The sequence below is a fragment of the Sinohyriopsis cumingii genome, unplaced genomic scaffold, assembly GCF_028554795.1.
Source record: "Sinohyriopsis cumingii isolate HCF-2022 unplaced genomic scaffold, ASM2855479v2 utg001831l, whole genome shotgun sequence".
NCBI lineage: Eukaryota > Metazoa > Mollusca > Bivalvia > Unionida > Unionidae > Sinohyriopsis > Sinohyriopsis cumingii.
The window spans coordinates 645,189-672,346 of record NW_028316065.1 but is presented as its reverse complement, the minus strand read 5'-3'; the positions used below and the strand labels follow the sequence as shown (position 1 = coordinate 672,346).

Below are 27,158 nucleotides of genomic sequence, written 5' to 3'. Positions count from 1 at the left end.
TTTTTGTTTTAACTGTGAGGAATTGCGTTTAGATTTTTTATGTAAACCACGTGGAAAATATCTCTGTAAATAACGAGTGTTTAGTCACCTTGTAGAAAGTATGAATTTGGAAACAATCTTGAATTTGATACATGTAGATATTATAATTCTTTTTTTATATTAGTCCTGATCAGCATTTTTCTAAATCTCATAGTAATGATTCGTCGACTGAAATATATAATTTAAAGAAAATTAGGTTAAGGTCTATTATTTTCTGGTTTTTCATGACGAAAATGCAGAAGGAGCAGAATCGTTCTTATTTTTATGAACCATTTTTCGGCCCATGGGGATTTTTACTGTAAGAAAAACGATAGTTTATACAAGAAAGTAGTAACCTATTTTATGTGTTTATGCCGTTTGAATAGGATTGTTTGTCTGAGCTAGATTGGAGAGCCACAGAGACGGCTTATATTTTTATTTTTTATAAATGGTGTGGTGGTCATATGCTGGTGACCACACATTTTTGTTTCCAACGCTTTTACGAGCAGTATTCATACCCGTTTTTTTAAATGATCGTGTGCATAAGTTTGTAAAAATAATTAAAAGTCGTAATCATGTTGAAAGAGAGAGAGAGAGAGAGAGAGAGAGAGAATCTGCCTTATTTCTTCAATAAAACGTTGTGACAAGTCAGTTGGTATTGTCATTGTGTAGAGCCGTCATGTTGAGAGAGAGAGAGAGAGAGAGAGAGAGAATCTGCCTCATTTCTTTAATAGAACGTTGTGACAAGTCAATTGTTACTGTCATTGTGTAGAGTCATCATGTTGAGAGAGATGAGAGAGAGAGAGAGGGAATCTGCATCATCTCTTTAATAAAACGTCTTGACATGGCAATTGTTATTGACATTGTGTAGATCCAAATTACGCACTTATCGACGGCTTGCTGTTGGGCGAGGCGTGACGTGAATAGTAGGCCGATAAATCAATCCCTCACTTATAATAATATTGACTGGTGGTTTCGTCCATCAGTATCAACATAGAAGTGGGGGCTGATTTACCGGATTAAGTGAGTAGGTGCACCGGTTAGCTAATGTGTGGCAGCATGTGAGAAGTGTTCCCATCATATTTAAAATATATTAAATACATAGTAACTGAGCCCAAATGCCTCAAATATTATTGCTTTTATATTTTTTAAATTGTTATTTGTTCTTTTAGTGCAAGCAACGTACACACACACACACACACACACACTTACCGATTAGTTCATTTATGGAAGGTCCATGAATTGATATCATGTATTGTTTAGTTTAAAGCTTGTTTCATAGTTTCAATAAAAGAAAGTCTACTGTACGAATTATTTTCTTCAACGATTGTTGCCCCAAAAGTTTATCTATCTAACATAGAAGGCAATTGCACGTCCTCTGATGAGATCAGTGCACATATTTTGCCAATCTATACCTTGCTGACAAATCATCAGAAAGGTATTCACATTCGCATATGGTCCGCAACCACACCGATCTTTTCTTAATACATAGCTCTGTGCTGTATGTATATACACATCGGAATTCTTTGTAATAAGAAAGAGTGTTCTTAATACGCATTTAGAGTTATACTGAATGACTAGTTAGTCCATTAATTAGAATCATAGGTGACGATGTTTTCTTTACAAGTTTTAAAACCATGTTATTTTATGAACAATGTATATTAAGTTTCTTTAGTTAGGGAAGTAATAATTCACCTTCAATGCAAGTTTTATAAGAGACACGAGAGTTTGCGAAGTAGGGTGGGATGAGTTCCTCTTCCCCCAATTAAAAAGCAATTGTGCTGTAGAACACACACACACACACACATGAAACACCGCATAAAAATATTTCAAGGTTGTCCAGTATTGACTGGTATGCGGAGAACTCGACCCATGGAGAACTCGCCCCATGGAGAACTCGCCCCAACGTATCTGGAGAACTCGCCCCAGAGTGGTTGGAGAAGTCGCCCCAATTGGTTGAAGTCACCTAAAACTTGTCACCCAGATAATCTTTTTATAACAGAATTAAATCATCTTTTACGTGATTCATATTTAGATTTTTATATATACGCGATCACAAAAGAGATATTAACTAGTAATCATAAAAAGCAATATCATAGTAATATTTCTAAGGACGAAATTAAGTCTTTGTATAATCTAATGAATGACGACAGTATAGTGATTAAAAAGGATGATAAGTCAAACACTATTATTATTATGAATCAAGATGTCTATGTTAAGAAGTTGAACGTCAATTAAATGATGAAAAATACTACAAACATATTATCGAAGACCCGTCAATAGAAATTAAATAGACAATTTCAACATGCATTTCGACATGCATTAATGAAATCGCTAAAAGTAATAATTTCGTATATGAGGAATTTGATAAGTTTCCTCTTAACATACGTACACCTCAATTCTACATATTACCCAAAACTCATACAAATCCTGACCATAATTTACCTTTAAATTTTCCAGGACGACCCATTATATCAGGTTGTAATTCATCTACTGAAAACCTATCAAAATTTATTGATAGTGTTTTACAACCTTTAATGAAATCACTTCCTTCATACATTAAAGATACAACTTTCAATCAAAAGTTGAAGTCTATTGCACATCTATCTGATCATTTCAATCCTGATATCATTAGATGTAACATCACTATATACCAACATTCCGTATGCAGATGGTATTGAAGCGTGCAAATATGTTCTTGATAACAATCCTAATAATAGTACACTATCTAGTGAAGATATTTGTAAAATAATAAAACTTATCTTGGAAAATAATTATTTTCAATTTAATAATACGAATTACATACAGATTATGGGTATTAATATGGCTCCTTCGTACTCTTCCCTTTTCATGGGCAAATTAGAAAAGGATTTTCTTCAAAACAAAAAGTTTAATCCCTCTCTTTGGTTCAGATTTTTAGATGACATATTTATGATCTGGAAGCATTCATTAAAAAAATTATTGATGCCTAAATAATTTTCACCCGAAGATTAAATTTACTTATACTGCATCTAGTACACGTTTCATTTTTAGATGTAAATATAATACAAAATATTGATAAAACTATCTCTACAAAATATTATTAAAATGCATCTAATGATTTGAAGAGCAGAGCAAAAGGGAGAGATAACACTTATTTTTCGTTAAGTACAGAAACGGAGTTGATCAAATGGACACGTTTATATTTAATAATTTTTTAAGTTGGAAGAAAAACAACAATAAATAAAGCCTTAACAACCATGTGGCGACATCTCAGAATTGCTATATATGATCCATGGGGCGACTTCTCCAGGCGAAGTGGGGCGACTTCTCCGACCACCATGGGGCGACTTCTCCTGACACCTGGGATGAGTTCTCTCAGGGCGAGTTCTCCGCTATTCGCATCGACTACATTTCGGTAGGTTAATACTCAGTTTCGGTGATTTCAGAGGCTGATTATTTCAGAGTCCGTTTCGGTGATTCAGACTCATTCGTTGCGTTCTGACACCGTTTTTGTGTTTCTATAACTCTGTTTTGGGGATCTGGGTTAAAATTTGGCTAACACCAGCTCGGTTTCGGTTTTCTTCACTCCAACTCATTTTCCGTGATGCTGAGATACCGTTTTGGGCCCGTTGCGATGTTTAGATACAGAGCTAATCACGTGTATATAGCCGCATTGTAATTTTTATACATAACGGTAAGCATTTCAAAAACCTTAAGTAACAGCGGGAAATTTAAAGGCTGAAAATGAAAGTTTTACATGTATCTCTTCCAGGCAAATCTACAGGGGTTGGTCACAAAGAAAATTAGGAGTCTAACCTGTAACAATATAACTGTTATATTGTTACGGGTTAGACTCCAAAATTTATGTAAAGAACCGCTGTGGTTCAAAACACCTCTAACTTGTTCAGCGGAGAGCTTTGAATGCTGGCAAACAAACAAGACAAATCTAATATTTATAGCTACGAATTCATTATTAAGCAGAGGGGCTAGCATCCGCATTTAAGTATGTATATATTCATCCGACTAATTTAATATATAAAAAAGTTGGTTTGATTCACTTGTAGGCATTGGGCTTATAATTTTGGGACCGTCCATTTAAGGGGAAGGGGCTAGACCAGCAAGTTGTTCTCCACCTTTTTTTTTTCTTTGAATGGCCGCCGCCAGTCAAAGAAAAAAAAAAGGTGGAGAACAACTTGCTGGTCTAGGGAAGGGGCCTGCTTTCTTTATGAAGAAAAATATTCTGGCCACCAAATACTATGAAAACTTAATACCTTAATTTGTAACAAGAAAATAATTATACGCAAATTATACTAGTTGAAAAAAATGGTTAAAAAGATAATCTCAGCGCATCCACTCACGACGAAAATGAATGGTTGTTCCCTTAAGCACGTAAGTTTAAAACTTTGAGAAGTACAGAAAACAAATGCCTGGTTAACTTTCAGACATACTTTTGTTCTTTTCAATATCTAGGCTAATGAAGTTTGTAACCCATCTAGCATTCAAATTTGTCAACCCTCCACATACACAGACTTTCTCATTCACATTCTTTACCTAGAACAATAAATATCAGCAACGCCAACATTAAATTAACACAATCAGTACGAAACCTAGGTGTTACTCTGGACAGTACTCTCATATTATACCAACATGTCATGAACATATGCAAGGCTACATATCTTGAGCTGAGACGCATTAGCTAAATTTGCAAATATCTTTCAGTTGATGCCACTAAAACACTTGTGTGTTCATTAGTACTTTCAAGACTGGACTATTGTAACTCAATTCTGTCTGGTTCATCTCAATATCTACTCCAGAAACTTCAAAAGTTCAAAACACAGCTGCTTGGATCATACTTAGAGTACCACGATCAGAGCACACCTCCCCGCTGCTCTGTACCCTACACTGGCTATCCATTCGATCCAGAATCAAACACAAAATTTGTTCTCTGTGCTACATTTCACTGTCGGACTCTAGTCCAACATACCTAACTGACCTCACTCATGTGTACACACCAGCAAGATACTTACGCTCCTCTTCTGACAATCGTATACTCATTATTCCAAGTAGTGGGTCAGTGGTTCTTTCCGAGGTTTTCCTGGGTTCTTCCTCCACCATTAATACTGGCCGCCATGTATAGCCTATCGCGTGCTGAAACATGGCGTTAAACCCCACAACAACAACAACAACAACAACAATTATTCCAGGTATGAAAACAAAGTCATATGGACAGCATTCTTTTGCATACCAGGGCCCAGCAACGTGGAATGAATTGCCCACTGAACTTAAACACAAAGACACAGTGTTCACATTCAAGAGGGCTCTCAAAACTCACTTATTTCGACTGCAAGAACAAACTTAAAGACCTAATAATGTTTCCTACCTGAAATATTCTCAGCATGTTTTTTATTTTTTTTTAATGTTTTTCTTATTTCATGTTGTTTGTTTTTGTAATAATATTATTATGTTTCTTATCTTATAAGCGTTGTCTAAGTTGTAAAGTGCTTAGAGTTTCTAAAGATTAGGCGCTATACAAAGTCCTCATTATTATTATTATTATACAGGAGAACTTACTATACCAGGTGTATCAAGATTTTAGCTTGCAGGTATGTTCTAGGTAGGTGTGCCTTACTGTCTGTTCAGAATGCATACATTTTTATGGAAAAGAATAATCTTAATCAAACAACATTTTTGATTGATTTGCACTCAATAACTATTGGATGATTTATCTTTGACATGTATCTAGATATTTTGTCCTTTTATGCCTAAAAGCTTTCAATACATTTTATTATGAGTGGATCATGAAAGAACAGTAATGGTAAGAAGTGGAAATAATGTAAAACTTTTTTTTCAAATACACCGGGTATTGGCAAATCAGTTATACATAGGCTTCAAACAGGTGGACTGAAACTGCAAGGATGGAAACCCTAAGTTTTCTGCCAGTGCTTGCTAAGGCAGCTCTCACTTTGTTTTCAAATTGACGATCCTTTTAACAGAGCCATGAATATATGTACTTTCTCAGTGCAGAGGTCTGACTCCTCCAGTATATAATTTACCTTAATCTCAGCTTGTTTTTTTATGTGACAACCCTTTGATTGCGCAGCTAGTGTGGTACAGTGGCAAGTAACAGGGTGTGGTTATTTACTCTTGCTGCACAACTGACATGTGTTCACTTGTAACCTTTAATAGATTTCATAAACTGTATTATGAAAGTGTTACAAAGCTCGAGCTCAGCCTCTAAGCATCTGCCTATGACAGTCAGACTAAGGTAGTGATATTTATCAGATACTGTGAATTTAAAAACTGTGGACATAACTTAAGGTTTGTACACATTTAATACAATTTTCCATTTGATTGAGTACACGGATAACCAGTCATTAGGATTGATGAGTACTTTTAAAAACTTTTGACAGCCTTAAAAATCAGGAATGGCCACAAGGCAGCAAAGCGATGGCATCTCGTGCATTAATCAGAGAAACGTCATGCTGATGAATGTTGGTTACTGTGGTGCTGTCATTTTTCAGCTGATTTGTCATCATGGATATTCTCAACCTCACTTATTGACACTGTAAATGTCAGTTTTGGAAATGCCCTTGTTCAATAGGGCTTCAGTGATGCCAACCATGTGTTTGCTAAGGGTTCATTTTAAGTCCAGTTTGGTGTGTTCTTTTAATTGGAATTAGTTGAGCATTGTAGAATGTGCTGGTCATTCATGATGTTATGTTTTTCCTTGTGTCATTGAATCAATAATTGTCAAAAATTCGATTAAGATCAGCCATGTTGTCAAAGTGCAATTTTGCAGGTACATGAGGAAAATGTGTATATTAGGATCTGATTTCTGGATTTATTGTTTGAAGCTCACCACCCTGTTAATACAGCTAGTGGAACTAACAACCAAGATGTGAGTGGGACCGACTGACAACTTCTATAGCCAGTTATTCCTAAAGTGTATCTAAACTGCTTTCAGATTAGCTCAATGGAGGACTTCGGAGTGGTTGAACCTAACTGGTCCACTTTGGTCATGGCCTTGATGTTGTCATTCAGTGGTAGCTGCAGGAGTGAGAGATGTATTTGTGGACGATATCATTGGTACAGTAGCTAGTTCATAGTCCCAGTGAAGAACAATTCGTTATCAGAGCATGGGAGAAGTGAAACCAACATCTTTTGATTTCATTACTCAGGGGTTCCTGCCTTTTGATATATACTCAGGGTTTCTGTACCCAGGATTTCCAGCCTTGCGATGTGTACTTTGGGTTTCTTTCCAGCAATGTGTACTCACGGTTTCCATTCTTATTTCTGTATTTATTGATTACTTCTCTGCATTTTCATTATTCTCGTGCTTTCTGTTCTCAGTTTCAGCATACCCTTTTTGAAACATGAATCTTTATTGTTTTTCCTTTCTTCACAGGGCCTAAGAAGTGTTGCAGCCATGTCAGAGTTTGACTCCTCCGATGATGAAAACAGTGGAGAAGTTGACTTATCACCATTCGAGATTTCATGGTTTATAACTTTTTAAAGCAGACATTCAGTTATTGCTTTTTAATTTTGTTGTGCAAAATATAGTCAAATATGCAATTGTGTGACCAGAATCTAATGTTAAAAGTAAGAAATGAATCAAAAAGTCAATATAATCTAAGCTGTTGATGTCTTTTGACATCTCATTGTTTTTGTAGTCGGTTATGTTAGCTAAGTACCAACTTTAAGTAAGTATTTTTACTTTGACTTTTACCATTGGGAAACTAGTTCATGTGTAAATAGCCTTTTGAAACCTGTTACAAGAAGGTCATTTATAAATTGTGCTTAACAGTATTCAGCATGAATATTTTTGAATTTCAGCACTTCAGAAACTTGAACAATTTATCATACATTACACCCATGCTTAGAGTTAGAACTTTTATAATAAAGCATGTCTTATTTAAACCAAGTAAGTTTCAGGTTTGAAAACTAGCCACAAATAATTGAAAATAGAGGAACTCCAATGTCTCGCCATCAAAGAAGCCCTGCATATTTAACACACATACACATACAGAAATGGCCTCTTCTCCCACACACATCTTTGGAGATGAGAACCCTTTTCTTGTATTGGAATATTTTGTGCAGTGGTTGAATTAGGGAGCCAAAAATAAAATAACCTTCTTGCAAATGGTTACTCTATGGACTAGCAAAATATCCAAGTTTTAGGAAATGTCACATTCGTGTAGAAGGAGGAAATGGAGTGGAGATAAAATACAGAAGGACGTATTGATGTTATATGACACCTAAACATAAAGCATGTTAATATTTAGGGATGATATGTACATTTAGCAGACAATACTTTTAAGAAGAACTATATTAGTACATGTTAGAGTTCAGAACCATGGTATTTCTGTACATACCATGATATACGTACCACAGTATACTGTAATTATTCTATAGTGGAAAAAGTTGTAACCTAGACAACTATTTTCAAAAGAATGTTATAATTTTTGGAAGTATTTTGTTGTGAAAAATGATAATATACTTTTAATATTGTTCATGACATGATTATGCAGGAATTTTCATACTGTTGGAAACTGCTGAGTACCCATATGATGGAAGCATACTGTGACATATACCTCCAGAATAAAATACCATAGTAAAAAGTTATACCAGTAATACCATACACCTCTAGTACATGTACAGTTCCACTTTAAACTTTGATGTGTAATTATCAACAATGAAAATATTTTTCTCAGGTTTTCTTGTTTAGTTATATATGGAATCTCTATTTCCAAAGGATCAGTTTTTCCCCCCACACAGTTATTGAGTGAAACCCCAATTACTGCTGGAGTTCATTAAGATGCTCTTCAATGATATGTTCCCACATATTTTTATGTTGCATTCTGCTGCAAAAGTTTATTTAATGGAGTTAGATGATAACAACAAACTTAGATTATCCTGAATGCATGTTTTTTTCTTCTTATTTATGTCCAAATGTAAATATAGTCTAAGTCTGGCAAATTTTTCTTTACATACAAATTTCACTGATCCCAGATATGGTTCATTATTTAAGGTTTTAATTCTGGAATAATAATATCATTATAGAGGAAGTATTACTTGTTAATTCACAAATAAATTTATCCCTTTATTGCTGTGTGATTCTTTTTACAGTAACCAAAAACACATGGAAAATATTTATTTTTTATTTGCCACATTATTTCATGTGTTTTCTGTGTACATTATTTGATGCACAAGTAATTCTAGGTGCAAATATTTATTATAATTTTCAGCATAGTTTTAAAAACAAATACATGTACTTACTAACACAAATTATATTTGTAAAAAATGAACAACAAAAATTTATTTTTCATTTCATAGGTTAATTGTGTAAACAGAAATGGGATTAAATATCACAGACAATACAGTATGCTCTCTTGCTATTGTATAACTACTAGCCTGTCCTAGAAGCTGTTTCAAATGCAGTCATTAATATTATAATCAAATTGAATGTTTCTCACTCTCACTCTTTCTTTTTTAGGTTGGATCTGAACTTCCTAGAATTTAATGAAAAGTTGGGCATATGCGGCCTGCCAGGTTAGCATAATTATGATTGTAAATCATTATTCATATATGAAGGATAAAAAGAAATAGCTATTCATCTCACAATCTTATATGTGTATGATCATATTTTCCGTCCTAGAACATCAATGGGAAATATATATCTTTCATAATGTGACTGCTGTCTTTCATTACATGACCTATAGTTAAACAAACAGGCAAGAATGCTGTAATTTCGGTGATCACTTGAGCCTTTGTCTTAGTAATAAAATGTGCAGTGCTTTGAAGTTAGTGTCTTGCAAAAAGGGCATTTTGCACTGATCAACTTAGCTACAGGTACAGACACATGCAGTTTCAACTTGAAAGTTATTATTTTTATAAAATTTATCTTTTCATAATTAAAAAAAAAAGGAAAATTATTTTTGCACCAGAGTTGAATTGAGGACTGTATCAGTTTTTTTGGTCAGTTCCATTTAATCTTGGGTAATAGAGTAGACTTAATTTTTTGACCTGTTCAAATTTGTATCATTGCACAAACTATCTTCTGTATAAAATTTTGGATGCTTTGTATTTTCATTTCTCGACTATTTTGACCACTGTTCAATGATGATCTGATATGTGTTAAAAATTAAAGTTTATACTGAATATTTCAATGTAAACCTAACTTTTTTACAGTATCATAAGTTGTAGCAATTTGCAATGGGTGCTTTGCAGTTTTAAAGTTGCAACAGTATTTGCTACAAACCATATTGATTTTGATTCTCTTTCTTTGTTCAGGAATGTGAGAACATTTTTATATTCTGCATTATGTATTCATGTTGGATTGGAAATTTCCACCCTTGGGATCAGGAATTTGCATGAGACACAAGCCATTGGTAGAATTCTTCTAGCTTACACCAGTGCATACAGAGGATATATTATCCATATCGAAATGGTGCATTGAATTCTAATAACTTGTATCATATGTCATGTGTACATTGGGGTCTAACAACTTGCATCATGTCATGAGTTCATTGGGGTGTAACAACTTGTATCATATGTCATGAGTACATTGGGGTATAACAACTTGCATCATGTGTCATGAGTACATTGAGGTGTAACTTGCATCATGTGTCATGAGTACATTGAGGTGTAACAACTTGCATCATGTGTCATGAGTACATTGAGGTATAACAACTTGCATCATGTGTCATGAGTACATTGAGGTGTAACAACTTGCATCATGTGTCATGAGTACATTGAGGTGTAACAACTTGCATCATGTGTCATGGGTACATTGAGATGTAACAACTTGCATCATGTGTCATGGGTACATTGAGGTGTAACAACTTGCATCATGTGTCATGGGTACATTGAGGTGTAACAACTTGCATCATGTGTCATGAGTACATTGAGGTGTAACAACTTGCATCATGTGTCATGAGTACATTGAGGTGTAACAACTTGCATCATGTGTCATGGGTACATTGAGGTGTAACAACTTGCATCATGTCTTGAGTGGATTGAGGTCTAACAGCTTGCGTCGTAGGTCTTGAGCACATTAACATCTAACAACTTGCATCGTGTGTCATGAGTACATTGAGGTCAGACAACTTGCATCATGTCTTGAGTACATTAATTTCTAACAACTTATATCACACTTCATGAGTACATTGAGGTCAGACAACTTTAACTGTATATCATGAGTACATTGAGATCTAACAACATTGAGATCTAACAACTTGCATCATATGTCATGAATACATTGAGGTGTAACAACTTGCATCATATTTCATGAGAACATTGAGGTGTAACAACTTGCATCATATGTCATGAATACAGTGAGATCTAACAACTTGAATCATGTCTTGAGTATATCAGTTTCTAACAACTTGAATCGTATGTCATGAGTACATTGAGGTCAGACAACTTTGAGATCTAACAGACAACTTGAATCGTATATCATGAGTACATTGAGATCTAACAACTTGCATCATGTCATGAATACATTGAGGTGTAATAACTTGCACCATATTTCATGAGAACATTGAGGTGTAACAACTTGCATCATATGTCATGAATACAGTGAGATCTAACAACTTGAATCATGTCTTGAGTATATCAGTTTCTAACAACTTGAATCGTATGTCATGAGTACATTGAGGTCAGACAACTTTGAGATCTAACAGACAACTTGAATCCTATATCATGAGTACATTGAGATCTAACAATTTGCATCATATGGCATGAGTACATTAAGGTGTAACAACTTGCATCATATGTCATGAATACATTGAGGTCAGACAACTTGAATCGTATGTCATGAGTACATTGAGGTCAGACAATTTGAATCATATATCATGAGTACCTTGAGATCTAACAACTTGCATTATATGTCATGAATAAATTGAGGTGTAACAACTTGCACCATATTTCATGAATACATTGAGATGCAACTTGTATCATATGTCATGATGGCTCTTATATTGGGTTGAGGTGGCCCTAATGATAGAAAAGCATGGAGAACCCAGAATGTATACTGATTTTGAATTGGTTTGCACTTATCCTTGCATATGTTAGACTTTGGGATTGAACTGGGGACTGCACAGATGAAAAGCTGGTCTGAAAATTATAAAAGGATATACAGACTCGTCTCCAAATTTAGAAATCATTGAGTAATAACTAATCAGGTATTTGAATTTCAAGTCAAGTTTGAGTGTGCAAATTATTTATAATGTTGTGGCCATGTTTTATATGTATCACTGTTAGTATTTTGATACCTTGAGATGTGATTGGAAGTCAGTTTAGATGTAGATGTTTTCCATTGTGTGGTTTGCGTCAAGCCATTCACCGAGCCATGAAACTCGCATGATGTTCATTCTGTGCAACCATGCATACTACATATATCCTATTGTTACTGTTCCTTATTGAAGTCTGTGTACATTTAATTACCTGCAGCCATTGAATTATTTCATTTTTTTTTATTCAGTATATCAAGGCTGTTTACATTTGCCTCCATTTTGGTTCATAGCCAATTGGGTTATCATTTGGGTATGTTCCTTTCTTTCTGTATATGTTATTTTACCAAGCACCAGATCCAAACCTATTTGGTTTCTGGTCATTTGGTTTCTGTGGGTATAAAAGGACGCATTCTGAGTGTTCTGGCAGTTGCATCCTTAGCTATCCATCGGTGAACACCTAATAGCTAGCTTCCAGCATTTGCCAGCAGATAGTTCCAGCACCAGAGTTTTGTCAGTAGTAAAGGTGATTACCATTAAGTCCCATTTCAAGGTAAGATCGTCTACTTAGCAGAGGAAGTTAACCTGAACAGAAGTTGCAGTTTCTCCCCTTTCCGGCTGGGGACTTCAAACCAAATATCAGAATTTACTAAACTATTGAGTGGCCACATTCCCCCCACCCCATTGATAGATTTTAAGCGATAAGGGTGATTTATGTTACCTTTTACTTTAGGTTTTATGCTATATGGGTGATTTATTTATGTTACCTTTTACTATAGGTTTTATGCTATAAGAGTATATTATTTATGTTACCTTTTACTATAGGTTTTATGCTATATGGGTGTATTATTTATGTTACCTTTTACTTTAGGTTTTATGCTATAAGGGTGTATTATGCTACCTTTCTACTGTCTGTCCATCTGACTGTCAGTCTACCTGTCTTTCATAAACTACAAAGTTACTGTAGGTAATGTGATATTTTCACTGTAATTAATTATTCATTAACTTACTAGCTGTGAACTATTTGCCATAATCAAATGGCAACAACATGTTACAATTAAAGTACAATAATTATGGTAAAAATCAAATATAGGATGTTTCAAGGAAATCATTATATTTTATTTTACAAGTATAGACCTTGTTTTCTTTTTATCTCAACTTTGTTGTTGTTGTTGTGGGGTTTTAACGCCATTTTCAGCACATGATAGGCTATGCATGACGGCCAGTGTTAATGGTGGAGGAAGAACCTGGAAAAAACCTGGGAAGAACCACCGACCCACGAGAAGCTACTGGCATGCTTTCTTACATACCAACATTGGCCAAATGATCTTAGACTCGAACCCACGCAGACAGGTGAGATGGCAGTGATCCGTAACGGAGAGCGCTTTAGGCCACTCGTCCACTCGGGGCCCCATCTCAGCTTTGTTTGCACCTTTAAATCAAAAAAAGGTATATGTAAATAATACATGTAGATATGTAGATAAGGAAAACAAAAAAAGTTTTATAATGCTGATATTGTTAGAAAAGCAAACACACACACACACATATATATATATTATTTACACAAATATTGTGATTACAATACAACTGATAAATTAAAATGTAAATTTTTATTTTCTATATGTCAAAACTTTCCTAAAATAGTAAATATTTGCAGTATTATGTTTGCGAGAAAATGCAAGGCTGACCATGACATTGACTACAATATGGAAATGACGGACTTTGTAGATCATGTGAACTGAAGGATTGGTGTGCTGACTGTAATTAAAATCCAACCAACATCTGATTTTTATTTATTTCAGGTTGTCGCTTCAAGGATACATGGAGGAGTTTGGAACATGATATCAGTATGTGTTTAAAGATTATATAATTTTTAACCTTTGCTTGAATTCACATCTTGGTTGATAGGAAATAGCTGATCTAATAGGATCTACATACCTAAGGTGATAGGAAATAGTTGATCTAATCGGGTTTACATGCCTTAGTTGATAGGAAATAGATGATCTAATCGGGTTTACATGCCATAGTTGATAGGAAATAGTTGATTTAATATAATAGTGTTTACATGCCTTAGTTGATAGGAGATAGTTTATCTAATAAGGTTTAAATGCCTTAGTTGATAGGGAATAGTTGATTTAATAGGGTTTATATGCCTTAGTAGATAGGAAATAGTTGATCTAACAGGATTTCATGCCATTGTTGATAGGAAATGGTTTATCTAATAGGGTTTACATGCCTTAGTTGATAGGAAATAGTTGATTTAATCGGGTTTACCTGCCATAGTTGATAGGAAATAGTTGATCTAATAGGGTTTACATGCCTTAGTTGATAGGAAATAGTTGATCTAATAGGGTTTACATGCCTTAGTTAATAGGAAATAGTTGATCTAATAGGGTTTACATGCCTTAGTTGATAGGAAATAATTGATCTAATAGGATTTTCATGACTTTATTCATAGGAAATGGTTGATCTGATAGGGTTATCCATGCCTTTGTTGATAAGAAATGGTTCATCTAATAGGATTTTCATGCCTTAGTTGATAGGAAATAGTTGATCTAATAAGGTTTATATGCCTTAGTTGATAGGAAATAATTGATCTAATAGGGTTTACATACCTTAGTTGATAGAAAATAGTAGATCTAATAGGGTTTACATGCCTTAATTGATAGGAAATAATTGATCTAATAGGGTTTACATGCCTTAGTTGATAGAAAATAGTTGATCAAATAGGGTTTAAAATTAATTATCTTGTAATATATTGTTAATATATTTTGTCATGGGATTTAACTTAATCTTGGGATTGAACTAGTTTGTGAAATGCAAAAGAGGCACAACTTAAACTCGAGACCTTTTCTACTTGCCTGCACGCACTTAATCTCTGATATATGTGCATTGCTGAACTTGTAATATTTCTTAGCATGTGTTTTCTAAGCATTCGGAGAAAACATGTTTCTGCATTTTACCATGAACTGAGCCAAAAAAATGTAAGTGATGTACTGAGATATTTCCTCTTAAAACAACTTGAACAATTTACTAACAATTAAATATGACAAAAAAATCAAGATACTTAATATGGTTGGTCCATCCATCATATCTCCCTTCTGCTAATGTTCAGCTGATTTTCATCAAAGCCTCAGAAGGTATCACATTTTATTCCTTTATAACTTATAACACCTCAACGGACATCCTGTGTTTGTCCTTAAACTTCCCAAATTCCAGCAATAAGGTAATCAATTAACAGTTTGCTGTTTACATGTCAGCTGTTCTTGGACAGTTTTAATCCTTTTCTGACTCACATTATTGCAATGGTTGTTTTACTGGTGAAGCATTTTTGGTTCCCAGTAGGCTTGTGAGGTGGCCAAGTGGTCTAAAGCGCTCTCCGTTACGAATCACTGCCATCTCACATGTCTGCGTGGGTTCGAGTCTAGGATTTGGCCAGTGTGGGTATGTGAGAAAGCTTGCCAGTAGCTTCTTGTGGGTCAATGGTTCTTCCCGGGTTCTTCCTCCACCATTAATACTGGCTGCCATACATAGCCTATCTTGTGCTGAAAAATGGCGTTACACCCAACAACAACAACAACAGTAGGCTGGTTCTGGCTGGTTTCTCAAATGTGTTGATAGGACAGAAATACAGTGTTTTTTTATTAACTTAAAAAACATTCTTTTACATTTCACAAGTGGTAGATTTCAACTATAAAATTGTATGTGTTGTAGATGGCCCTTAAAACAGTATTTTTTGTCTACTTCTGGTAAAATCACATGTATGCTGCATTAAGCATAAATTTGTTCTTTAAATCAGAGGTTGTAAATGTAAATACAAGTCACATCAGCAGCGATGTATAGTGTGATGCCTGGAGGTTTTTTAAGGTATACTTGTATATATAAGGTACAGTTGTTGACAGGTAATAGATAACTAAAACAAGAAGTTTTTTCTTTGGAACAAAATAATTATAAGAAATTACATATAAAAATCCGTTTTTAAAACTGAAAATATGACTGACTGTTATGGCCAGTGGTACCAAACTTTTCTCTAAGAGTTTACCATGACAGCTGTTTGTGAGAATTACAATTTTACTTTGGATTTATCTTATCACAGTTTGGTGATTGTTGTATCATCAAGTTATCTCTGATGTTTTTGTGCATAATAAATTTAGAAGTGTTAAATTATTGATCTCTTGAAATGTAGTTTACTAAACAAACATCCTTGTTATAAATTAATGACTAGTCAAATAATTTCCAAAAAGAAATGGTTTGTAGTTGAGTAAGTTGTAGATATAACATTGGCAAATAAGTAGCAGTGATTGATACAGTGTTACAACTCTAGGGGTTTAACTGCATAACAAGGAAGAAGCAAAACCAACAAGTTTTGTAAAATTCAAAATGTTGATTTATTTCCCTAAAACACAAAGTGAAAGAATTAAAAATAACTTGTAAGGTGAATGAATTCCTATTTTCTAAATGGTTCTATCAGTTCCAATAGATCTTATGTAATCTTGTTGTTGCGATGGGGTTTAATGCCATTTTTCAGCACAAGATATGTTATACATGGAGACCAATATAACTGGTGGAGGAAGAACCCGGGCAAACACCGGAAAGAATGACTGACCCACAGGAATTACTGGCTAACATTCTAATGTATCCATGAGCACGCGACTCAGACCCATGCAGACAGGTGAGAAGGCAGTGATCTGTAATGGTGAGCCTTCTAAGCCACTATGCCACTCAGGGCCCCCTGATGTAATCTAAATACATTCTTAAGGTATTCCAAATGATAACTATAATGTACTGATGTGTCAACAGTACAGAAGAAAACAGTTTTAAATTAAAATGTCTTTAAGTGAATTCACTGTAAATAAAAAATAATCCAAATAGCCCTCGAATACTATTATACAAATATCCAATTATCTTTTGATTAAATTCACAATGATCCATTATATCTAGTTATCTTTTTAAAATGAATGTTCCAAGCACTGTAATTCCATTGAACAATTATAAATGAATAAATCTCCTCTGTGCTGTGCAAGTGCAGTCAAACCTTAAGAATGGTGATTTCCACAGCTATTTTCTTTTACGTAGAAAGATAATGCGTAATGTTCAGACTGCTTATACCAAACTTTCAATGAATCCTCCTGTATTTTGAAATATCAACAAATCAGCAGATTCAAAGTCAAGAATCTTTTTCAGAAATGTCACTTGACCTCCATTCATGTAACTCGTGGCCTTATTGGAGCACATAATGTTTTTCCAATTGTTCAGTACATTGACTTTGGAATTACAAATGAAATAGTTCACATTATACTTAACTCATTTTAAGAGCACAAAACCCATTCATAAGATTTTAGAATTAAAAATTCCTTGAACACATTTCTTGTTTCCATAACATGTAATAGGTGCTTGCCTTAAATCATAGTTTTTTTAAAAACCCTTTCTAGATTTTGAATGTCCATATTTTTACAGATTTGTTAAATACTCTGCTAAGATAATTAAATGAAATTTAGCTGTTAAAAACTAATGAAGAAACTAGATATTGGCATGCTTGTATCACTCATCAGTCATAAATGGGTCATACCCAGTGGTCATACAGATGTAGTGTGTGGGTTATATCTTAGAAACCACAGCACTCCCTCACTATAAGGCCTTTCATTAAAACATAGTTCCTGTTTCTGGTACTTGGTCCTTTTTGCACTATTATTATGGTCTTCATTATAAGGCGATCTTGTTGTAAAGTGACTTCTATGACAGCGTTAGTATGACAGGGTACTGTATTAGTTTCCAATTATAACCTAATAAATACTTTGCAAGAAAGATAAATTAAGATATGTAATTGAATTCTATACAAAGGTCTGATATGCCTCAGACATATAATCATTGCAGGTAGGACAGAACAGGACAGTAAGACATGTTTTACAAACATGCAAGTTGTCTATACTATTTGCTTAAAGTCACAAGTAAAGGGTACGGACACTGATCAGCCTGAGATTTATATAAATGGAGTTAATGTTTACATTATACATGCATAATTACAATAAGAAATCTTGTCTAAAAATAAATTTCAAACTTGAAGCAATGAAAAAGATTTGAAATATATAAAAGATTCTCTTTCATTCAGAGTTCCTAGTAAAGGAAGAGGTACAAGAGGTGTTCTCCCTGTGCACCAAGGGTGAGCTGAACAAGTACCGAGTGCCATGGTTATTACAGGAGATTACCAGTGTCAACATCGCAGTTCATCATTACCCATTTCCTGATGGGCAGGTTCCCAGCATGCAGAATCTGATGAAAATGATTGATGAGATATATGCCAGACTAGTGAATGGCAAAAAAACTCTCATACAGTGAGTGTTAATTAACTTTAAAATCTCACTAGCATAGTATGACCTAGGTGTCTCTTTTCAGTCTGCAATCTTAGCCATCCTGACAGCATTCAAAGTCTGTGTTACACTTCTATGTGAAAAATGTTTCAGGTCAGTTATGGGGGGGGGGGTAGGTATATGTGATGAAATAGAACAGGTCTTATAAAAGAGTTCACATTCTGTAGAACCCTTGCTGTTGTTGTGGGCTTCATGCCATTGTTCAGCACATGATAGGCTATACATGGCAGCCACAATATCTGGTGGAAGAAGAACCTTGAAAAACACTGGGAAGAACCACTGACCCACATGAAGTTACTGGCAAGCTTTCGGACACACCCACATTGGCTGAGCCAGGGACTAGAACCCACATGGACAGGTGCAGTGCGAGTGATCTGTAAAGGGGCATGCACCTTTAACAATTCTGCCACCCATAACCCAGTAGAAGCTTCGTTAATATTACATAAATATCAAGTAGCCGGCAGAATCCAACATTCTACTTGACTCTGTTCTTCTGGGTACATTTTAATTTTTTTCTTCATAATTTGCCTAGACCACAAATCAACAAGTTTTTTATTTATTACCTTCTGCTTTACTTGTTAATAAAAATCCTGATTGTGGGGTTTCATGATGTTAAAATAAAGTGTGTGTGTGCGTGCGTGCAGATGCGATATTTACTTAGAAACTGAAATATTTTTATTGCACAATACATTGTTCATAAAACCACTGTCTATGGCATCACAAAAGAAGAGAGAAGCTAGACTGTATCACATTAGGAAAGTTACAAATACATGCAATGATGTCTGTGACAGAAATATAATACTCCTGTAAAAGTGAAGAACTAGTGGACATGGCATCTTTGCTAGCCTCGGTACCAATATGATAACCCTATCTACACCTTGGCATATCGAGCAGATACTTCTTCTGCTTTGGGTCTGTGAATTTTAACAAGTTGTTCAAATCTGAAGACTGTTCCTACATGATCGAGAGAAGGAGAGCACATATCTTGTATCGATCGATAAATAAGTAATTTATTTCAACCAGTTTGTGTTTGTACAAATATCTTTCACTCAAATACACCTGTAATGGTTTCCCTCTAGTATGTAGTTATACTTTCAATGTTAAACTTACAAAGTAACCATTTTAAGTCAATTGCCTCCGTCATTTTCTGCCGGTGTACAATGCACTGCTGTTACATGCTATTAGGTAGTTGGCATTACACACTAAGGGAGGCAACTCATGAAATCCAATAGATATTGCTCAGACAAAGCACTAAAATATCTTTTCAATCATACAATTATTTTTGGAATAGAGAACTCCTACATGTTTCAGTATTCATTTTTGTCCGTGCTAACTCTGCCATATTATCAAGGCAACATTGTACAGAAATGTTTTGACCATGAGATTGACAATATGTCCCTAACCATTTTTTAATATTCAATACCACACTTCATACCTCTTGTAATAATTGCCTGTATATAGTTTGTCAACAAAATTGAAAAATTTGATTCTAATTGCACATTTCACATATTTTGACCTTTGATCCCTTCTTAGGTACCCCTGGGAGGAATCCCAAATATTACATGCCTCTTGCAGATGTTTATTACATGGCCAACCTCTGTTCTTAGGTTGATGAATTTTTACCCAATAATTAGGAGGAGGAACAGTTACAGACTTTGTTGTTTTCAAATATCCATTTGTTACACTCTCAGTTTTTTGGACCCTATTTCATCAATACTCATAAAACTTGGCATGTGAAACCATCTCAAAGAAGGTAACTGAACTGTGCAAAAATTAGGTCACTATAAGCTAATTTTCATACTTGAATAACATATGCATTTTATGCATTTTGAGGTATTTGTTCATTACATCCTGTTTAATCTTAAACCCTATTTACTGCTCTGGTGGCATAGTGGTTAGAGCATCCACCACGGATGCGGGAGGGCGTGGGTTTGATCTCTGGTCGGAGTCATACCAAAGACTTACAAAAATGGTACTAACAGCTGCCTTGCTTGGCGCTCAGCATTAAGAGCTTAGTGTTAGGATTGGTCGGCCTGGTGTCAGGATAATTTGACTGGGTGGGACATCATGCTATATGTGAGTGGCATGATGCCCCAGTGCTAGACATCACTATGAACTGTCACACTGCATACATCATAGCGAAATGACTGAAAAATTGTTAAAGCTACGTTAAAAATCCAAATCACACACACACACACTTTAACCTTATTTCATCTACACTCATCACAATCGGTTTATGAATGCATTTCAAGAGAAGTAATTTATTCATACCAAAACTTGCTCACTCCGACCTAATTTTCAGGATTGAGTAACATTATTCTTTTGCTGAGAAAATTACAATTTATATGTAAACACCTTGTCATTAACATATATTTCCTAAATTCCTTGATATACAGTAAAACCTGTTATGAGAGACCGCCCCTTCTGCCAACCAAACGTGGTCTCTCAAGACAGGTGGTCTCTCATAAGAGGTGTGTGAAAATGGTCTGGTTTCCAGGATCAGTAGCATTGTTGAAGAAGGAAAAATACCCATACTCACTGTACATTTATCAGATCCTTCATTCATAAATCTTGTTAAATATTGCATACATTCCGCTCAAAATAACTTTATATAATAAAGATATACATTTTTAAACAATGTGAATAAAATTTATATTTGAACAACACTTGAAGATGTTCTTTCTTCCAGTATTACGATTTATCTTTTCATTGGAGGTTCTGCCATTGTTATTAGTGTTGACATAATAACTACTAGATGTATTTCGGTTTTGATCAGGTTTTGGGGAAATGTGGAATAAATATATGTACAAATGAATGAAACCAAAAGACAGAATAAACTCATCAAGAAACAATACATTTATTTTGAGAGAAAGTTTAAATCATCAGCGTTATAGCTCAATAAACAAAGGTTGCGATCATCTGCACCTGGGTAAACAGATGGTGGCTTGGTGAAACACTTTAGCAAAAGAAATTTAAAGAAAAAGAATCCAGAAATGATTCTCACTTACTAGTAATAAAGACAAAGAGCTCAATGATACCCCCCACACCCTGGCATTACGGATTAACTGGAAAGACAAACGATGTACTCAACCATACACTGAAGCCCTTTCAAAAGATTTCTCACTGGGACATTAGGACTACTGGCATTGTGTGGGTTTTCACAAAGATAAAGAAAAAATATACTTTGATGAAAAAATGGTTAATCTTACTGGCTATTCACATGACTTCAGCACTACAATGGCAGTTAGTGACATGTACTTTGGTCTGGTTTACTGCAGTTTACAAATGACACCATATGCTGGACTTGTAAATTTCACAAAACTGGTAGTTAGCTGATTTTTTTTATTAAAAAAATACCGTATTAAAACAACCTTTACTATTTATGTGGTCGTTGTTACAAAGGATTAAATGATACTACATGTATCCTGAGCTCTCATGTTTACAAAAGATTAAGTCACGGTCAGTGGTGTTGATCTGTTTTTTTGGTGGTTTTTTTTGTGATGTGGTTGTTCATAGCAGTGTTGAAATGCATATTTTGTTGACATTATGGTCGCTGGTTGTGTAACAGCGTTTATATAATAAAATCTATCTGTGCATTAAGATTGTGGTTGGAAATGACAGGTGGTTGCTCATAGCAGAGGTCCCTTACAACAGTTTTTACTGTATCAGCATACTTATATAACTAAAACAGACCGCTCCGGTGGCCTAGTGGTTAGAACATCCGCCTCGGATGCGGGAGGTCGTGGGTTTGATCCCTGGCCGAGTCATACCAGAGACTTACAAAAATGGTACTAACAGCTGTCTCGCTTGGTGTTCAGCATTAAGAGGTTAGTGTTAGGACTGGTTAGCCTGGTGTCAGGATAATGTGACTGGGTGGGACATCATGCTACATTTTCTGCGGCATGATGCCCCAGTGCTAGACATCACTATAAACTGCCACATTGCAGACATCGTAGCGATATGACTGAAAAATTGTTTAAGCTACGTTAAAAATCAAAATCACATCACATATAACTAAAACAATGAAATCTGTAGCATACTGAGTTGCCCCAATGTCCATGACATCAAAGCCACAATCATAGAAAGTTTGCACTAAGGTTTATGTCTCATACACTCATTTATGGATTTTGTTTGTACTTGACATTAATCTTTATGAAGCTCAGACAATGCATTTTGCATCATACTCACTCATCCTTTTGACTATGGGTCAAGGTCATAGCCATAAACCCCTTGATTGATTTTAGTCATACTTCGTTGGAATCATTATTAAGCTAAGACAAATAATTTGGCAATATTCTCGTTCAATCTTTTGATCTTCGTACAAGGGTCACATTGTACAGCAATGCTTCATGTGAGGTCTTTTTGCAATTTTCATGGCTTTTAATCATTTAGTGATATCTTTATGTTTAATACTGAAGATCACAATCCAATCCATTTCAGTTGTTATGGTGGCCATGGAAGATCATGTCTTGGTAAGTTGTTTTTTCTTTCTTTTTTTTTCTTGTCTGATCAGTTTTTACATTAAATATGAATACTACTTAGTGTATTCATTTTGAAATAATGTCAATAATATTATAGCTTTTTCATCTTTCCTGATACTTTATTTTTTCTTGTGCTAATATGTTCATTGAGATAATCATATTCAAACTGAAGTGATTATTTTTGAATTCATTTATGTGGGCGATATATTGTCTCTACTTAAGGTACCAGGTACTTGCTTTGCAATAGCACACATTCAGTCAGTTGTGTGGATGAAATAGTTAAATATTGAACTAGATCATTTGACAATTTTTTGATCATATACCACCTTCAATTATTAGGCGACGTGTAGGACTTATTTGGTCCAATAATCTGTGCCTCCACCCTCCCTGTCTGGGTTGTTATTTTTATCTGGATACACTGTTGAGACCAAACTTGCATTGTGTACATCTTGGGATGAAAATAGCTTTGCACAGATAAACCAGGGTGGCATTATGGCTTGTTTTTTTTTACATGGGTCCACTAAAAGTATTTGGCCCAGTCAACCTTTATTTCGGGAAAATGGGTGGATCTATTTTCAGGTTTTCTGGGTCCATGGGAATATATAATTCTGAAATTTTAGGGGTTTGGTTTGGCAAAATAGAATATATATTACGTTTGGTTTTGGAAGTTAATGGTCCTGATTTGACTGTGACAGATGAGCTAGCTTCCAGATTGGATAGATTACCATCTGAAAGTTTTCTCTCATTTTCCAGGGTTGTAATGCACTGTGTATCCTCATTTTCCAATCAGCTGATTGCACTGCAGATAAATAATAAGTGCCTTTTTGCCCACAGCTTGCTTTCTTCGTTGCAAACCTCCAGAATATTGATGGGTTTTCATTTCTTTCAACGATCTTTCAAATGACAAATGCATTCAAGTGGGAAGTGGTCTGATTACTGAAAAAAGGTCTAGTTCCAGGATTTGTTCAGTTTTGAAAAGTGCATGGATTTTGGTGGTAACCTTAAAATGTGCTTGCATTTGAAGTTGGCTCCAAAAGTACTGGAGTAGTGTTTGGAAATGTTCAGTAGTTCCTGAAAAGTGCTTGAATTTCAAGACATACATACTTCATTAAAAAAAACATTAATTTACTGATATAAATATCAAGAGTGGGGCTAATCATATTTTTTTCACCCACTTGTCCAGGACAATTGGTTTCCGAAAATTCACTTGTCCAACCTATATTTCCATTTGTCCCCAAATTCCACTCTCTTGTCTTGATTTAATGAGATGAGATGTATGCATTTTGAATCCATAGAAAGAAAAGGAATAATATACAACTGATTTATTTCTTTAAAGGGTTTAATGTTTTATTATCATGGTATCTTATGTACACTATTTTTTGGTCTGATACAGTAGTATCTGTATTTCCATTAACCTGAAAGGAAATTAATATACATGTACTCAAATTCAGACTTTCCTTAGCTTCTTCTCCTCAACCTTTATTAATTGACGCAGCAAATTCACTTGCCCTGAGTTTGTTCTTATAATCAGCGTCGAGTTTAAGACTGTTCTTCTTCTAGAGTGCGCAGAGCCTTGCAATTAGGGTCTGTAGGGAACCTTGAAAAGGCTTGAAAAATGAATTGTTCGCTCAAGGCCTTGAAAAGCCTTGAAAATTCCAAATATTTTCTGGGTACCTTAAAAAGCCTTGATTTTTATGAAACCAAAAGGAATTAATATATGGTTTTCGTTTTACAGAATTAAAAAAAGAAAAAAGGGAAGAAAAAAAATAAATCTCTTGCTAAGTTTGTGCCGGAACAGAAATTTGTCTATTTTGAACTTTTGATTGTACGAAGACCGGATGTAGCAGTGGTTTAAATTTGAATCATTTGCTTTGACATGGCTGCCGATTCAAACTGTGGTGGCTAGATGAAGAATAACATAAAGTTTGGATTATGAGATCTTTCTCAGAAGAGCTTTGCAAAATGCAAATTATGCCAGACAGATATTGATTTGTATGCAATGGGAGAGAGTGCGCCACGGTCACATACAGCTGGAAAAAAAAACAAGCTCTTGTAATGGCATTTAAAACAGGTAAAACAAGAAGTCTTTAGCATGAAATCATTTTCGATGAATGAGGTATGTCTGTGAACACAGAGATTCAAGTTTTAAAATAGAAACTGTATATAATCTTAATTTGGGTTGGAGTGGAAATAGGACAGATGATAATTACAATAAACAAGATAAATCTAAAAATATAGAATACAGCTAAGCTGAAAGAAATATTAATATATCTAATTTTCATATGTTGTTTTTTAATAAGTGATAATATAAAAAACATATATCTTTACTTTTTTTTGTTTATGGGGATGAATGAAGAAGAAATGAAGGTACTGAAAAAGACATTGAAACAATGACAGCTGCTGCTGCTGATTATGCATTGAAAGCAAACATCCATAAGAAAATTTCCTTTATCAGGACATCAAAATAATATGAGGAAAAGTGAAAAGGACAAGATCGCTAAACTTGGAGCTCTTGAAAAACAGTTTGATGACAAGCTACAAGAACTGAAAAATTCACTCTAAAATATTTTGGACTTTGTATATTAATTGTGTAGTGTAGTGTAGACAGAGTAATATGAACTTTGTTCAGTGACTACGTTATTCTAATGCCTAGATGTAGGGTGTTTAATATTAATGGGAAAGATATCAATGATCATACTATTGACTTCATGATTGATTTTTGTTTTTTTAAAAATAATTTTGCAAGAAATGTTCCTCGTACTGGAGTGGTAGTAAGTTATACTTGTGTTTACGTACAGTTTTGTTTATGTATCCTTTAAAATGCACATTTTGAACCTGGAAAAAATCTTAAATAAATATTTAAAAAAGGTTTTCCATATTGGGCTATGGTGTAAGCTGTGTTAAAAAGAGCTCTTGTTTTATTTTATATTTCATTTCATTCTCATTTAATTTCAAAATGGTGTTTCCTAGTTGAGTGTTAGCAACTCCAACTACAGGTATTTTCTACACATGCTGGATAGTGTCAGACATCCACTGTTCTGCTTGGGCTTTATGAGGTCCAAAACATAGGCATTTTGAGGTCCAAAACATAGGCTTTATGAGGTCCAAAACATATCCTTTATGAGGTCCAAAACATAGGCTTTATGAGGTCCAAAACAAAAGCTTTAATGAGGTCCAAAACATAGGCATTATGAGGTCCCAAAAACTGACTTAATGAGGTCCAAAAACATCATGAGATTCTATTGATTAAATCCTGAATTTGTCAGTTCCATTGACAAATACACTGGTTGAATATCCACCCCATGCTGTTTGGTATAGTGTTTTCAATACATGTACAACATCTTTCCTTCAAAGTTAGTAAATTCAAGTCATGGATAATTATCAGCCCAATGTAACTGAAATCTTTATTTGCCTCTTAGTCATGTCATAATTTACAAATAGTTACCTCGGACTGATTGGCAGCCTCATGTTTTATCCCTCTACTTCTACATGAATTTTCCTTCTCTGAATCTTTTTTATGATCATCCTTCCTAAAACCTTGTAAACTCATTTTATCCAAAATTGATAAGATCACTTCATTTGAGAAATACTTCTACTAAAGTGATCATAATATATGTTTTGTTTCTTAAATGAAAACTCCAACTGCTCCATAATGAACATAGTCAATTCACTTAAAATGGAATATCACAAAGTGAAGTTGATCCTCTATAATCAATTAAAAAATTAAGGACTCATTACTGTCATTTAATCAATTGCTAAAAGAAATGGACACTCATGTCAGTAAAGGGCCTTTTAATAATTTCATTGCATCAACTCTGGTGATTGAAGTTAAAGGGTGTGCTCACCAGTAATTTGGCTAAGTAAACATAAGGTTGTTTAAAACACTGCTAATTGATCATGCTAGATTTTTTTAAAAAGTGTTTTTGGTGGCACATAATTTGGATGCTTAGCCCAATGTGCAGTCAAGCAGTAATTGAACTCACACACATGGGACTGTTATCAATGTCCACTTATTGTAGTATCACACATGTGAATGAATAAGTAAAGAGAGGTTAGATTTAAGCAGTCAGATTGCCTAG

The 27,158-nt window shown here is 34.6% G+C and overlaps 1 protein-coding gene and 1 long non-coding RNA gene across 4 annotated transcripts in view; one reads left to right on the top strand and one right to left on the bottom strand.

Moving 5' to 3' along the window:
• Positions 1–3,551: 3,551 nt before the first annotated feature.
• Positions 3,552–27,158, top strand: part of LOC149771471 (cyclin-dependent kinase inhibitor 3-like) — a 37,624-nt gene continuing 14,017 nt past the window's right edge. The window contains exons 1-6 of one of the 3 annotated variants that reach the window (XM_089948418.1): positions 3,552–3,694; positions 7,406–7,497; positions 9,494–9,549; positions 14,033–14,077; positions 18,340–18,562; positions 23,039–23,070. In XM_089948418.1, the coding sequence (XP_089804544.1) occupies positions 7,427–7,497; positions 9,494–9,549; positions 14,033–14,077; positions 18,340–18,562; positions 23,039–23,070 (427 nt within the window). In that variant the 5' untranslated portion in view covers positions 3,552–3,694; positions 7,406–7,426. The other 2 variants (XM_089948416.1, XM_089948417.1) reach the window with 2 other exon arrangements.
• Positions 9,562–27,158, bottom strand: part of LOC149771469 (uncharacterized) — a 63,150-nt gene continuing 45,553 nt past the window's right edge. Inside the window, exon 4 of the long non-coding RNA XR_016418275.1 lies at positions 9,562–13,662. This is a non-coding gene — a long non-coding RNA (uncharacterized LOC149771469). The remainder of the gene's footprint in view (positions 13,663–27,158) is intronic.